This window comes from Passer domesticus, chromosome 13 (assembly GCF_036417665.1).
Source record: "Passer domesticus isolate bPasDom1 chromosome 13, bPasDom1.hap1, whole genome shotgun sequence".
In the NCBI taxonomy this organism is placed as follows: Eukaryota; Metazoa; Chordata; class Aves; order Passeriformes; family Passeridae; genus Passer; species Passer domesticus.
The window spans coordinates 1,914,803-1,931,028 of record NC_087486.1 but is presented as its reverse complement, the minus strand read 5'-3'; the positions used below and the strand labels follow the sequence as shown (position 1 = coordinate 1,931,028).

Here is a 16,226-nt window from a genome sequence, read left to right as displayed (position 1 = left end):
TGCCTCTGCCTGGCGCCTGTGTGCACACAACAGGTGAGGAACCCCCTCCAGAAGGAGCAGGCTCTGCTCCACGTGGAGATGGCAGGCACAGGCCACTGCCTGCTGCCAATTTTCTCATGGAAGTAGGCACCACTTCAACAGACTATTTATTTTTCGGTGTTCCACACAAAGCTGCTGGCCCCAGGGCTGCAGGACTCTCTCCAAGATGACACAGCTCCAGGTGGGTCAAAGCTGAGAGTTTCCAGCAAAGAACCTGAAGGAGTTCTTAAACATAAGGACAAACAAGGGACCTGGGAAACACACACTGGATGCACAGACAGACAGGAGGGGCAGGGAGAGCCAGAGCCAACTTGAATGCTGCCTCAAATTCCCAGTTGTTCTGTCCCTGAATTGTGCAGTGAGCGCGTTCAGCCCAGCCTGTGTGGTGTCTCCAGCCCTGGCCTCAAAATGAAAGCTCTGTGCAGGGGAGCAGGCACAGAGCATCACCCTCTGCTGCAGCTCAGGGACAGGGACTGCAGGAGCTGGCTGCAGGGGGAAAAGCCTTGGGACAACCTGTCCCAAACAGGGGCACCCCTGAAACACGCCAGGGGACAGCCAGGGGGGTCAGGCTCTGCTCAGGGAACAGGGACAGGAGGAGAGGGAACCTGAGAGGGGCTCAGGGTGGGCACAGCAGGAATTTCCCCATGGAAAGGGGGCTCAGGCACTGGAACTGCCCAGGGAGGGTTGGATCCCCATCCCTGGAGTGTCCCAGGAAGGGCTGGAGGTGGCACTCGGGGCTCTGGGGACAAGGTGGGGACAGGCACAGCTTGGATTTGATGGTCTCAGAGATTTTTCCAACCTCAATAATCCTGGGATTCTGAGAATGTGGCTGCAGCCAAAAGGCAGAAGGTGCTGAGGACATGGAGGTGGGCTCCAAGGGACAGCACAGGGGGTGGCAATAGCAGGAAAGCTGTAAAAGGGTTGGGTTTGGGGTGTTTTAGGAGAGCAGCAAGACAACAGTGGCCCTCGGTCACATGAAGAGCTGAAGTGACTGCCAGCCGTGCCTGCTGAACTCAGAATGACAAAGGGGGGAAAAAATGTTCCTTTCTGGGGGTTTCCACAAGAAACCACAAGAGACCAGCCAGAATCTGTTCTCCAAGCAGCAGTGCCACTCCTTGCAGGCAGTGGTTTCACGAGGATCCTTCCAAGGAACTCATCAGGCTCCTCCCACGGGGAGCACCCCACGAGGCACTGCACAGCTTCTCCACCTCTGGCAGGGCTGGCAGCACCTCCCAGGCAGGACCAGACCCTGATCCTCTCCCTCTGCCCACCACTCCTGTGCCTGGTCACCTTCCATGGCAGCCGACATTGCCAGCATCCCTGCAAGCATCCATCCCATTCCCTTGGTTTCTCAGGAACAGCATCCATCTGCTGCCAGCAGCTCACATCTGGAATTGTGAGTGCAGTGAAAGAGCCCCAGTCCTGCTGGAAGGAAATTATTCCTCCAGCCAAGGGGTTTATGGAGCACCGAGTTTAGCATTTGGAGTTACACATTTACTACAAATCCTACAGTTACACCAGGTTTTAAACCTCAGAATTACAGTTTTATCTTCCTTCATTCCTAAAAAGCTGCCCTCACGTAAATTGCCACCTGAGAGAAGATATTCATGGAGAAAACGAGGAGAGGCAGAGGCTCTGCAGAGCAGAACCCCTCCTGAGCTCCTGCACAGAGCACGAGGTGGAGCTGACCCTCAGCCCCACCATTCTCACCCTGACTTCAGGGTGACCCCAGGGCAGGAAAAGGCACGAGCTGAGCCCTTCCCCAGGGATGAGAGCCACTCTGCATCTGCCTGACCTGCTGGCCTGGCTCCAGGAGGAAGCAGCAGAGCCTCGTGCTGAGCTCAGCCGAGGGGTGAGCAGGGGTCACCAGCCCTTGCAGAGAGGTGACAGCCTCCTGGGGGACACTGGATGGCCCTGCTGGGGCACAAGGACTGGAAACAGGCAAGCAGGCATGAAGAGGAGGTCCTGCCACCCTTGGGAGAGAAAGGCAGGGTGGTGGTGCTTGGAAAGGCTGCTGCAGCACGAGCTGGGAACCTGGAATTCTGCAGGACAGGGCCAGGCTTGGGAGCCAAGGACAGGAGAGGGGAGAGCTCTGCAAGGCCACAGCACTCAGGCAAAGCCTCAAATGCTCCTGGCTGGGAGCTGTGGCATCACTGTGAGCAGCAAGGTGGCTTCTGACATCCCAGCATGGGGAATGCTCTGGTGGCTCCAAGGCAAGGGAATTTCCCCATGGATGGGGTGCCCAGGCACTGGAATTGCCCAGGGGGCTTTGGAGAGGTGTCCCCTGCAGGTGGCTGGGGACAGGGTGGGCATGGGCACAGCTGGACTCTGATCCTGGGGCTCTTTTCCATCCTCAGGGATTCTGTGGAGCCTGCAGCAGCCTCCAGGCCTCCCTCCTGGTTCAGCTGCTGTTTGGAGTGTCCCTCCTGGGGAGGGGAGGACACTGCCCCTGGCTCTGCTGTCAGCACTCATCCTGCTCCTGTTTCCCTTGGCCCTGCTCCTGAAATCATTGCTCAGCCACGACGGAAGGTGACAAATGACTCAGCTGTGGCTCCCCTGGGAGTACCAGGAGAAGCTCCCCAGGCACTCCCAGGGAGCTGCAGCATCTCCCCAGCCCCTCCAAGCTCCTCTCTCCCACTTGGATCCAGAAGTTTCCAAGTCCCTGCCAGGGAGCAGCCACTGACAGCCAAGGAGGGTGCACCAACCTTTCCCCTGCTCCTGACAAAAACCAACCCTGCTCAGCCTCTGACAGGAGCATGGGAAGTGCAGCCAGAGCCACAGGGAGCACTGATATCAAATGAACCAACATCCCAACCCAAACATGCATGTACTGGGACTGCTCAAGGCTCTGAGCACGGATAAATCTGGATGGATTTTCCCTGGATAACATGAAAGGCAGATTCTTGACACAGAGCTCACCTGCAACTCAAATTTCCAATTCTTCCTCCAGCACATCAAAAAGATCATCAGAACTGGACCTAGGAAAAATATTTTCCCCTCCTGCTGTTTTCAGAAGCAGCTGAACCGTTTCAGTCCCACACTTATTTTGTGGGGGGCTGTGTGGAATTTTCCCTTTTTTTTTTTCTTTTTAATAACCAGAGGCATGAATAATTTCCAGCATGGAAAACTTCTGCTTGAAGAGCTAAAACTGGCACAGAATCATCCAAGAGTCACACAAGCAATGGCAGAGGCAGTGCTACCAAGCCTACCTAGAGCATTTTTTTCCACTGTGCTCACAGGATCTGTTTCACTCCTGGCCTCTCAATCCAATTTCCACTGTCCTGCACCACGAGTTTAAAATAAGGACACCAGGAAGCATGTGTGATAAGGGGGAAGGAAGGGGAAAACCACAGCTTCTTTCATTCTTTCAACAGAGCCAACAAGGAGTGGTTGTTATAATTTTTTTTTCTTTTTTTTTTTAAGAAAAAGCTGCAGGAACAGCGAAGGGTGGAGATGTTTGCTTTAAACTTTCCCACCTCCACCACGACACATGTCTGGATGCATTTATAAAGCATCTCTGCTTCTAAAGGTGTTTTGCAGAGTGCCTGACTCCAGTGATGGCATTTTCCACCCCAGGAGCTCCAGCCAGGATGGAGGGGAGGGAGCACAGCCACAGCCCTTCCCCAGCACAGCTGGGGGCACAGACACCCCAAAATCTGTGCCCCCCTCCCAGCAGGCAGAGGAATGAGCTTGGCAGCACCTTGGAGCACCACGAAGACGAGATGCTGCAGAGAAGGAAGCACGAGTTCCATTTCCTTCCAGCCCTGGCTGCTGCCCAACAGCTGTTCCTTATTTATTTACTTTAATATTTCCTTGGTTACACAAGCAGCTGCTCACAGCTTAACCCCAGCACTGCCTGGGCCACCCTGCCCAGGGCAGGGACAGCCAGGGCTGCCACCTCAGCGTGCCCATGTCCTGCTGGGCAGGGGACAGGGGACAGAGGACAGGGCAGCACTGCTGTGAGCAGCATCTGCCCCATCCCAGGCCTTGCAGGAGCCAGCTGAAGCTGGGAAAGCCATCTGCAGTCCCAGGGGCTGGCTGTGCTGGGCAGGCTGGAATTTCAGCAGGGTGTTTGTGTCTGGAGGGCTCAGCAGAGGAATCCAGCCCACGGTGATGCTCAGCCCCATGGCAGGGGGTGCCCAGCTCCTCCCTGTGCCACAAACAGCCCAGCCAGGGCATCCCAGTGGCCCCTCTGGCAGATGCTGCCAGCCCAGATATCCCTTGGTGCATTTTTTCTGTTCTCCTCTGCACAGAGCCTGTTCCAGCAGCTCAGTTTGTGTTTTGGCTCATAAAGCCCAGCCAGACCCCTTGGCTGATCTCCACCAAGGAGGAGGTGGAAAACACCCTTTGCCTGCTCACCCAGAGCTCTGCTTTGGGTTTTCTGCAGCCCAGCCTGTCCCAATTGCCTTTCCAGCCTCTTCTCTCCCATTTTCCTCCTGGCTCCCCCTGTACCAGGAGGGAATTAAATCAGAATAATGGCACGGCCTGGCTGGGAAGGGACCTCACAGATCATTTAGTTCCAACCCCCTGCCACGGGCAGGGACATCTTCTACCACAGCAGCTTGCCCAGAGCTCCACCCAGCCTCTCCCTGGGCATTTCCAGGGATCCACAGCTTCTCTGGGCACCCTGTGCCAGCGCCTGCCCACCCTCACAGGGAGGATTTTTCCTGATATCTGCTCTTAACCCACTCTCTCAGTCTGAAGCCATTCCCCCTTGTCCTGTCACTTCAAAGTCCCTCTCCCTTTCCTCTTGGCTCCCTTCAGGTGCCTCTGGGCTGCCAGGGGAGTGGGCACTGCCCAGGGAACCCAACTCTTTCCCAGTGTCAGCCCTGCCGTGCTGGGACAGCAGCTGGGAAAGCCACAGGAACGGAATTTGGACCTAACTGGGACAAAACCCTCCCCAAAAGCAAACAAACCCCCCCTCAACAACAACCCCGGTGGCACAGACGCAGCAGAACCAGCAGCTGGAGTGAGCTCAGCCTCTCTGCCCCCAGGGCTGGAGCAGTCCCAGCTTTCCCACCTGCAGGTCGAAGAACTTGCTGTAGCGGCGGTAGATGACCTCGGTGGCTCCATTGGACCAGCTGACCCTGATGATGTACACCTGCAGGGAACAGAGCAGCAATCAGAGTCAGGGACCCAAAAAACCCCACCATAACCCAAAAGGTGCCAGTGCAGCCCCAACAGCTGGGTGACAACCAGGGGAAGGCTTCAGGTCACTTCAGCAAGACCACAGCAGAGGTGAGGCTAAATTATTGAACCTCACTGCTGCAGCTCAACCATTTTTTATTTCTGGTGGTGAACTGAGCTCTGTGGCCCTGGAGAGGGGCACACATTGGATGTGAAGTGACACTTCTGTGTAAAAACACAGCAGAAATCCCTGCAGACACAGGAGTGAATAACTAAACCCTGGCCACCCCGTTTGCAGCTGCAGCACCAAAGCTGATGCTGAGCTCCAAGGGCAGCACCTGCACCAGCCTGGCTGCTGCATCTGGGACTGCAGCAGCTCAAACCCCCAGAGTCTGAAACTCCACCTGCTTGGGGTTGGGTTTCTTACACTTGCTGGGGATCAGGAAATCAGCATCCCGATCCTTAAAATGCCACAGGATCAGCCCCAGTCACTGCAGGGCATTCACAGACCCCGTGACCAGGCTTTAACTGGTGATGAATGCAAAACAAAACACCAAACCCAGCCCATTTCGTCACTAATTCTTCTCTGAAGGACAACAAGCACATCACAGAATGAGGCAATCACTGATCTAATGTCCTCTCTGTGTTTCACAGAAAGCAGAGATAACCCTTGGTTAGGGGCCAGTGTAACACCCAAGTGATACAAATCTCAAATTGACAACAGATTCACTGAGCAGAACCCAGGGTATTTTTTTTCCTCCTAACTCAAGTCCTATTTCCACCAGAAATTCAAGTATCAGTTCCTTGAAGAAGGACCAAAGAAGCCCAGGTGAAGGGACCTGCTGGAACTTCTGCTGGCAAAATCAAGCATCAAGACTCTTAAAAGCTGATGTTTTGGTATTTAAAAGATAATCCCTCAGGAACTTCACAAGGTTTTTCCCACTGAGATGCCCATTTTTCCAGATTCTGGAAGGTGACCAACCTCCTCAACCAGTATCCAAACTCAAACACCAGGACAGCACAACAGTCAGTTATTTGAGTTTATCAAAGCTACTCAAATCCTGTACTGAAAATCTCCCTCAAATCCCACTCTGCTGCTCAGAGGGCTGACACAGCCTGAGCCACCAAGGTGAGGACACTCCCGAGGGGTGACAAACTCTTCCCAGTGCAACCACCTCCAAATTAATACAGAAAACGAGGCAGGAAGAGGGATCAAGTTCTTATTGCTGAAATAAAGAACTTCCCTACTTTCAAACCAGCAATTCAAGGTCCACTTTTGTGGAATTTGGGTTGGATGGGACCTTAAAGCTCATCCATTGCCACCCCTGCCATGGCAGGGACACCTCCCACTGTCCCAGGGTGATCAAACACCCGGCCTTGGGCTCTGCCAGGGATCCAGGGGCAGCCACAGCCAGGGCCTCAGCACCCAGTATCCCCCCTAAACCCAGCCCCTCAGTCTGGAGCCATTCCCCAACTCTTATTTTAAGATGAAGGACCCGCATTTCCTCCCTATGAACACAGATGGATTCCCCAACACAACATCTGCTCCAGCTGTGGAGGCCTGGAAGGACCAGGCTGTGCTCCAGGGGGGCAAACCAAGGGTTAACCTGGTGTTACCACGGGTTCCAACTCCTTTACCCTCTCCCCAGGAGCTGCTGCTGGGCCAGCATGAGCTCATGTGGGCTGGAAGCTCAGCTGATATCCCAGTTTTCTTACAGTCCCCAGCACTGCTCGGGTTATATCACCACTGGCTGCCTGCCTGGAGAGAGCCTTCCACTGGGGCAGCAGGAGGAGCCAACTTCTCCTCATTGTTTATTCCTATCCTGCCTTTATTTGGAGTCAACAGCTTATTAGACTGGGATTTTAATCAGGATGTGGACAGCCTCGGGCCAGGGTAATTCAGAGCTCTTCAGGGTAATGAAGGCACGAGGTCTGAGGGCACACCAGGCTTCTGCAGCGAGGGAAGCAGCACTGCTGCTCAGTGATGAGCTCACTGCTGTTTTGCTGAAATGCTGATCTCCCAGGGGTCAGGAGAAGAGTTTCCTGCACATCCCTTTCCAGCAGCACAAAGGTCTCCAGGGGTTTCTCCTCAGCCTACTTATGGAAAGCAGAGAAGGTGGGGGAGCCCACCTCAGTACTGATAAAACCTGGGGAAAGCCAGCTTGCTCTCTCCTGGTGGGTATTCCTCATCTTTCCAACAGCCCCATCCCAGATCTTGGTCTCTCCCAATATCTAATCCAGTCCCTGCTGTGCCAGAAATAAAAAAATCCACCAGAAAACACAACTCTGGTGCTCCCCTCACCGAACAACCAGTGCAGGTTTGGAAAGGTTTGAACAGTGCACTCACCCAGTGAGCCTTTCCAGAGAACTGCACATGAGGCACTGAGCTCCCACAGACCCCAAATTCCCTTCCTCAGCTGCTTTTGGAAGGCACTTCCAACGACCAAGACAGCTCTAAAACCACTGCACTTGGTCTGAAGTTTCCCCTCCTGGCCTGGCACTGCACCATGTCCTGCCAGGAAGAGAAACTTCAGACACCACCACGAAGCAGCAACCCAAATAACCCAAATTCTGAAATAATCCCAGCAGGAGCCACCCCATCAGCTGCTCTAAGAGGCTTTTTCCCAGCCCAGGACATGTGGAAGCAGTTATCCCATGGGTCTTTTTCACTGAGGCACCACCTGCAGGGCTTTTCCCTGGAGAAGAGAGGGGATCCCCCAGGCTGTGCCCCCACAGGGATGGGCCTGGCACTTGGATCCTCTCCAGGGACAACAAGGAGGGGTGGCTTGGGCTGGGCCCCTGGCCAAAACCAACAGCTGAGCTGCCCAAATATCCAAATATCCAAATATCCAAATATTCAAATATTGCAGCCCTTCCCAGCCAGCTGGGGGGTCTGCACCTGGGAAGGGAAGGAGCTGAGTCAGTGAAAGCCAGGAATGGTGGCTGCCCTTCCTCCCTCTGGAAAGGACACCCTGCCCTCCCCCAGCCCTGGGAGCCTCAGTGCTGGCAGGGACAGGAGGCACAGGGACAATTTCTGAGGTGCAGGTGGACCTTGTTTAGTGCCAGGTCAGAGGGGCATTGCTCATCAGCACCAAACCCTCTCCGTGCTCCCACCCCTTGGAGGACAGAGATGGAACAGATCCCTCAGAGAAAATGGAAACTCGCAGATGGAAAAGGCTGAGCACAACAGACTCCACTGGAATTGAGCTCCCAAACTCCTTGGGATCCCCACAGCACAAGGAAATGGTCACAAACCAACCACTTAAAAGTGACTCATCGAGCAGTGTGACATCAGGACCACCAACCACTGCCCAAGGTTCCCCTTGGTGACACAAAATGCCCTAAATGGAAATATAACATGGCAAAAGGTCACATGAAATGCCCTAAATGGAAATACAACATGGCAAAAGGCCCAGGGGATCCTGCAGCCTTCCCAGTGAGCTTGGTCCCTCCATCATCACCCATCTGTCACTGCTATCCCCTCCCCAGCACCTCTCTCAGAGGGAGAACAGACAGTGGAAAATGGGGCTGAAAACCTTGGGAACTGTCAGAAAAATGTCAGCTTGCTGCAAGAAATGCAAACAGCACCTGGCCAAGCGTGCAGAGCTGTCAGAGGAGCCCAGGGGAACACCCTGGCAGAGAGAGCCACAGGGACATCCAGGACACCCCTCCTGGGCAGCCCAGCAGGGAGGGAGCTCCTGGGAGGCTGCAGGAGCCAGCTCAGACACATCCATGGGAGTCACGGGGACAGGGGATGAGAAGCCAGGGAGAATGTGAAAAGGGCAGCCAGAGATTTAAATATTTATTTCTTTCTTTTCCTCTTGAAGAAATGAAGCAGCGAGCCCTGGGAGCAGTCAGCCACCAGAAGTGTTTTTGCAGGGACTGCTGGAAATGCCTGGTGCTGCAGCCAGCAGTGGCTCCTGGTGACTTCCAGGGCCCAGAGGGACCGAGGGCACCGGAGCCATTCCCAAATCCTCCATCCTGCCCTTCCCAAAGAGGCACAAAGTCCCTCACAACAGCACGGGGAGAGAGAGGAGCTGATTCAAACTGCTGACTCGAGGCAAGGAAATTAAGAACAGATACTGCAAAAAAAAATAAAATCAAATAACAGAACCAGTTTCCCGTTCTTAAACACGAGGCCGTGTGACCTCGCAGAAGAATCACTTCTGGACTCCCTGCATAAACACTCCAGGACAAGCTGGGAAGCAGCCTGGACTGCTTAAATGTGAGCAGGAAAAAGGCAGAGTGAAGGTGAGGAAAACCTAGAGCTGCAGTTTCAGCTTTTCTCCCCTCCTACAGGAGTTTTCCAAAGTTTTTCACAATTTGCACGGCATCCTGGCTGGGAGGAGACACATAAGGAAGGATGTGGGAGAGGGGAGCTGCCTGGGAACCCTGCCTGGCACCCAGCTGAACCAGGCAGCAAGTCCAGCCCAAGCTCAGCAGCACCCAGAACCCAGGATGGAGGATTCACCATCCCAGCACCAGCTCTCCTGGCACAGCACAGCCTTCCCTGAAGGATCCAGAGCTTCCCTGGCACCCCTGTGCCCACAGCTCCTCCACACAGACACGGGCAGGGTGGACAGCAACCCCGTGGTCACTTGGGAAGCCATCTCCACGGCAAGGCAGGGACACCAGAGAAGGTGCCCAGCCTCCAGCAGAGCTCCTGCACAGCCCCAGACACAGCAGCCTGCAGCGGGGGCTGAGCTGGCTGCAGAGCTGCTTCCAAAGCCTGGGAGCCTGTGTGGTCTCGGGCCCAGGGAGACTCTGCACAATAAACCTCTCTGTGGAAAACTGCACATATTTAAAGCATCTTTCAGCAGCAAAGAGGAAAAGCACCAGTCAAAAGCATCAGGCTTTTGATTTCACCCACGCTACCCCGACCCTGAAACGAGGGGAGATGTGAGAGCCCCACCCTCCCTTCAGAAACCCAAAGGGGCAGAGAAACCAAAGGAGCTGAGCAATCCAGCCAAGCCAGAGTGGGCTTAACACAGAAAAGGGAGTGGGAAATTGTAAGAGGAAAAGAGAAAAAAAAAAAGAAAAAAAAAAGGAGGGAGGTGGCTGGAAACAAAGAAAGTTCTTGGCACCAAGCTGCTGTGCTTGGCCCCTCTCCATCAGCCCTCGCTGCCTGCAGGGCTGGGAGGGGACCTGGGGCTCCTGTGCCATGGGGAGCAGCACAGGGAGAGCCCCCCAGCTCAGGGGGCAGACAGCTGGTGACCCCCTGACTCCTGCTCTGTGCCTGGGGAACTGGGAGGAGGGCCGTGCTGGCATGAGAAGGGATTCCAGCTGCAGGGCACCAGGGATGCCACCCAAAGGGCAGGCAGAGCAGCCAGGCAGGGCTGGCAGCAGGGCTGGAGGCAGCAGCAGGGCAGGCAGAGCCTCACCAGCAGCCAAGGCAGGCTGAGCACACAGCCAGCACTGCACAGCAGCCACCTCCCCTGCCCCAGCTCATCCCCTGCATTTTTTGATCTGTAGCCTCTCCCCCCACGCTGCTGTACAGCCTGGCAGGGCTGGGGTGGCCAGGGCACACCCAGCAGGCTGGCACCCCTAGGACAGCCCAGCAAAGGCTGCTCAGAGCCCTGAGTCACACAGCACACGCAGGCAGCCTGCCCCAGCCCCACTGAAGGTCACACAGATGGATTCTCCCGTTTCCTGCCCCCCTCTGCAACAGGAAGACAGAGAAACCCTGCAAAGCAAAGCTGGGGGGATCCAGGGCAGAGCTGGGGGCAGCAGAGGCCAGGGGTGGCCCCAGAGCTGCAGCTCACTGCTGGAATCCAGGGTGAGCATCAGCCTCCCCACGGAGCTGCTCCTGCCTCAGCAGCCCAGGGCCAGGCAGGATTTGGCCCTGCCACGTTCAAGCTTTTCAACAGCCATGAGAAACGTGTCTGGGGAAGAAAAACAAAGGAGAGTGAGTCTGAGCGCTGGTTTTCATCCACAAAGATAAGAGTGCTGCATGCTCAGCTCTGCTGAGAGGTGAGGAGGAAAGGCTGGTGAGCTCTGGGGAGCAGAGCAGGGCCAGGCACGAGGACAGGGCAAAATTGCTGCCAAATTCCCTGCCCGTGGCCTGCCTCGCTGGGACAGCATCACCCAGCTGACAGGAAATGGGATGAGACAAGGCACACCACAGGATGCAGCAGCAAACCACCACTGAGGATGCTGAGAAAGCCCTCAAGCCTTCAGAGGCCACCAGGAGTCAGACTGCAGCTTCCCCTGGCTGTCTCCCTCTCCTAGTTTGGTTATCTGGGGACACTGCACTGCATAGATTTCACACTACTCATGCCAACCTCCTCCTTCCTCACTCAGCTCCCAGGGCTGCCCACAGGACATTCCCACATTCCAAGGGCATGGTCACCCTTCCATGAGGCAGCACGGGGAGAAGCCATCCCTGACACCCTTTTGAAGCCAAACAACCAGAACGATCCACAAGGGCAGAAATAACTCCCCAAATCCACGGGAACAGCTCAGCTGCACGTGGTGACAACGTGACAGAGCCACCGGGCTCTGCTCCAGCTGGGACCACAAAACACAGCCCATGGGGCACGTGCTCCTCAGAAATACCTTCAGCCCCACAAATGCAAGGCACTAAAGAAGCAGGGAAGCTGCAGATTGGCAGCTCTGTCCTCCTGCCGTTCCAACACTCCACAATCAGCTCCAGATAAACAGCAGGGCTGGGCCACGCAAGGAATGAAACCACAAACAGCCTCACCAGGAGCAGGAACAGAGAGAGAGGACACCTGCACCACCCCATCGCAAATTCCACATCAAAAATGTAACAGCACCTTCACTTCCTGAACGTGGTTCTCCCCAAATTTGTTTTCAAACACCTGTAGATCCCATCAGCCAGATTCCACCACGCGCTGTTAATTACTTTCACAACCCAGCTGCCACTAATGAGGTCTTCATCTTGTTTCAAGTTTTGCCATCTTGTTCACTGGGGTTGCAAAATAAATGTATGCTGCACACTTTGTTTAAATTCCCCATTTTTCAGGGATACATGGAGGCTGGCAATGGAAGTCCTGCAAGAACATAACCCAGCTTTCCCAAAAATCTAACCCACCCAAACTGTTGAATGGATATATATAATTTTGGATGGTGCTCCAGAACAACTATTTAAACCTCTGTAACTACAGAAATGTTCCTGGTAGGCAGAAATGGAGATGGGATTCAATGGCACTGCTATTAACACACAGAAAACACACACATTGCAGCTGTAACAAAATGAAACATCCTGAAGCTTGCCCAAGGGAAAGAAAACCCAATCTGGATTTAGTAGGAAAAAGCTTTATTTTAGGGCTTCTGCTCGAGAATAACAAACACAACACTATAAAAAGGTCCCACATTAAGTCCTTTAAAGGAAAATCCAGCCTGTTTCTACTATGGCTTTGTTTTGGGTCTTTTCTGAATAAACATTCATTTATCAGAGACTTGGCCAGACCAGAGAAATGACAGTCTGCTCCTCTGTCTCTCCCAATGATTATTTTTAAACTTTCCTCTTGGACTTTGCCTGATTTGCAGGATGGCCCCGGAGCCCTCGCTGGCAGCTCCCCTGAGCTGTGATCACACAGGAGCGTGGGGAAATGGGACTGAAAATGTCACCTGGAGATGGAATCCCCTGTTCACTTGGAAAATGGGGATGAGCCAGAGCATCCTGCATGAGGATCACTCCTCAATGCCCCTGCCAGGCAGTGCCCATGAAGAAAAGCTTAAAAACACATGTTTTTAGGAGTTTGAGGGCACAGGGCTGGGCTTGGGTCCCCAGCTGAGCCCCAACACAGCTCAGCACCTGCCCCCAGCCACCCAAACCCTGCCCAGCACCTTGCTGGGTGCTTGCCCTGCAATTTGGGGAAATATTGGGCATCCTGCTCCATAGCAGAGCTGCAAAACAACCAACTTCTCGTCTCAGGCATTGCAATTCTCGTGGTATCAGTTACCCAGGTGAAAGGCAAAGCACAGCAGCCTGAACAGAGCCAGCCCTCCCCACTGCAGGTGCAACAAGGACTTTGAAACACTGGCTGGATCTCACTTTTCTGGGAAATTCGTAACTTTGTGCTGTGGCCTCATCGTGAGCAGCACAATCACACCTTTGTCCAGCAAAGGGAAAGCTCTGCCTGGTGCAGAGGAGCCCGAGCAGGGCAGGTCATCACAGGGGCACCAGGAGGAAAAGGCAGCGTGGTCCTCCAGCCTCCCCTGGCACAGGGAGTCCTCCAGCCTCCCCAGGGACAGGAGTGCTGCCCCAGGGCTGGGGCAGAGCACATCTGTGTGACGGCAAAAGGCAGAGGGCACAGGTTTTACACGGACACTTGGTGGTTGCTTTGGATTCGTGCTGTGACAGCAGCCACTGTCTAAAATGATTCAGCCATGATTTGCTGCCTCTCTTTCTCTTTGCAGCAGGAAAAAGGGGGTGGGGGGGAAAAAAGGGTTGGTTTCATATAATTAACTGGCTTTGTGAATCCGCCCGGCTCTATTGATTCCTCCAGCAAGGCGAGCGCTCCCATTGACTCCAGGCTGCCTGCGGGCTGCCGGCCCCTCCCTGGGCTCAGCCCTCTCCCTGCGAGCCACGCTGGCTCCCGCTGCTGGATTTCGGTCCGAGCCAAGTGCAGGGAAAGGCTGGAGGCGCAGGGAAAGGCTGGAGGAGCAGGGATGGGCTGGAGGCAGGGATGGGCTGGAGGCAGGGATGGGCTGGGGCGGCCGCCTCTGTCACAGCCGCCTCTCCCACCGCTCCCGGAGCTCCTGCTCCCTTGTCCCCACCCTCTGCCCCGCCATCCAGCTCTCTCCCGGTTCTGCAGCCTCTCAGGGATTATTTGTGCCGTTCCCAACTCCAGCCGGCTCCCCGCGCAAGGCAGCCGGCGTGCGGCACCGGCAGCGCGTCCCTGCCGCGGGGACACCGCTCCCGAGCGGCGCTGAAGGGACCGCAGGGACAGCACAGGAGCTCCCGCAGCCAGCCCAGCCCGGCCTGGAACGGGACACGGCGGCGAGGCCGCGGATCCGCCAGGACAAACAGACAAACAGCAGCGCGGAGCTCCGCACGTACGCGCGGCTCCGGAGCGGGGCAGGCACCGCGCGGTGAGCGGGGCTGAGACGGACAAGCAGCAAAAATCCGCACATCGGAGCGGCGACAGGGCTGCCAAAGCTCCGGGCAGGGCAGCAGGAAGAAGGGGAGATAAGGGGAGGGTGGCAGCGGGCACGCCGCATCGCTGATGCGAGGAGAGACCCCGCTGCCCTCGGCTTTGCTCCAGTTGTTGCTCCATGCCACAAACCAGCCGAGGGGACCTGGAGAAGCCTGAAAGCTCTGAAAGCCTGGCTCTTGTGACAACTGACTGTAGCCAGAGCAAAGAGCACATCTGCACAGCCCCAATGTGGCACGGGTGTCACCGGGTCACCCTGGGCTACAGCAGAACGGGAGAGAAGAACATTTCGGTCTTTGTTTTACGGCTGTTGCCAGGATTCACCCAAAGCTCTCCACGGGTGCCTGGAAACACACCAAAGTTTAAACTATAAAAAAAAAATTAAAAAAATAAAACCACCTTCAAAAATAGACAAACCCACAACAGTTTGGAAGATGCCCCGGAGCACGCAGGAAGGCTGGGCAGGATGCAGGCGGCACGGGGGATCCTTCCTAGCGACCGAGCACCACCCGGGGAGCAGAACGCAGGAGCCGGGTGGTCCCTTTGCCCCGGGACTCTGCGACCAACAGGTCCCAGGGCCCCGGCGCCGAGCTGCAGCCTCACCGCGCTGCCCTGGCCGCTGCCCGGTGCGCGCATCCCCCGCCCGCATCCCCGGGCATCCCCCGCGGGGCCGGGGGCAGCGGCGGGGCATCCCCCGGCTGGCACGGGCACCGCGGGACCCCCTCGGGACCCCCGTGAGAGGCACCCCCGGCTGCGCTGCCGCCCTCTTTCTCTTTCTCCTCCTCCTCCTCCGTCCTCCCTTCCCGGAGCTCCGCGCGGGAGCGGGGCCGGCAGCGCCCGGCCTTTGTTCGCGCAGGGCCGGGCTCGGGCACTCACATAGTGCTTGTTGGGGGTGCGCCGCTTCTGCACGTCCAGCACCTTCACCTCGGCGATGCTCCGCCTGGGCATCGCCGCTGCCGTGCCCCTCGGGGAGCGGGGACGCTGTGGCGCTGCCCGCCGGCACCGGAGGCTGCAGCGCGGCCGAGCCGCCCCGCGCCGCCCGCTCCGGGGGCGGGAGGCGGCCCCGGCCCGGCCCGGCCTATCCCGGCCGGCGGGGCGGCCCCACCGCCGCCCGCTTAAAGGGCCGGCCGGCCGCGAGCCGCCCGCGGTGCCCGCTCCGTGCCCGGTGTGCTCGCTCCGTGCCCGGTGTGCCCGTGCCCGGTGTGCCCGCTCCGTGCCCGCGGTGCCCGCTCCGTGCCCGTGCCCGCTGTGCCCGTGCCCGCTGTGCTCGCTCCGTGCCCGCTCCGTGCCCGCTCCGTGCCCGCTGTGCCCGTGCCCGCTGTGCTCGCTCCGTGCCCGCTCCGTGCCCGCTCCGTGCCCGCTGTGCCCGTGCCCGCTGTGCTCGCTCCGTGCCCGCTCCGTGCCCGCTCCGTGCCCGCTGTGCCCGTGCCCGGTGTGCTCGCTCCGTGCCCGGTCTGTCCGCTGCATGCCCGCTCCGTGCCCAGTGTGCCAGCTCTGTGCCCGGTGTGCCCGCTCCGTGCCCGCTGTGCTCGCTCCGTGCCCAGTCTGTCTGCTGCATGCCCGCTCCGTGCCCGGTGTCCCCCCTCCGTGCCCGTGCCCGGTGTTCCCGCTCTGTGCCCGCTGTGCCAGTTCCGTTCCCGCTCCGTGCCCGTGCCCGCTGTGCCAGCTTAGTGCCCGCTGTGCCCACTCTGTGCCCGCTGTGCTCACTCCGAGCCCGGGGTACCCGCTCCATGCCCGTGCCCAGTGTGCCCGCTCCATGCCCAGTGTGCTCACTCCATGCCCGCAGTGCCCGGGCCGCGGCCCCCGTTTGCTCTCCTTCCCTGAGCGTGGTGAGCCCCTCACCCCGTGCTGGTTGTGCTCCTGTCCCACCGCAGCGGTGCCCGGTGGCAGGCAGGAAATGAGTGGAAAGGTCTGTCCTGGTCAGGCCGGAGCTGCCGT

The 16,226-nt window shown here is 57.1% G+C and overlaps 1 protein-coding gene across 5 annotated transcripts in view; it reads right to left on the bottom strand.

The window, feature by feature from the left end:
• The window catches only part of SH3PXD2B (SH3 and PX domains 2B), a 65,347-nt gene extending 50,016 nt beyond the window's left edge, over positions 1 to 15,331 (bottom strand). For 3 of the 5 annotated variants that reach the window (XM_064388261.1, XM_064388260.1, XM_064388262.1), the window contains exons 1-2: positions 15,165 to 15,330; positions 5,060 to 5,140 (exon numbers count right to left, since the gene is read on the bottom strand). In XM_064388261.1, coding sequence (XP_064244331.1) covers positions 5,060 to 5,140; positions 15,165 to 15,236 — 153 coding nt within the window. In that variant the 5' untranslated portion in view covers positions 15,237 to 15,330. Of the gene's footprint in view, positions 1 to 5,059; positions 5,141 to 15,164 lie in introns of all 5 variants that reach the window. The other 2 variants (XM_064388258.1, XM_064388263.1) reach the window with 1 other exon arrangement.
• Between the last annotated feature and the right edge of the window lie 895 nt (positions 15,332 to 16,226).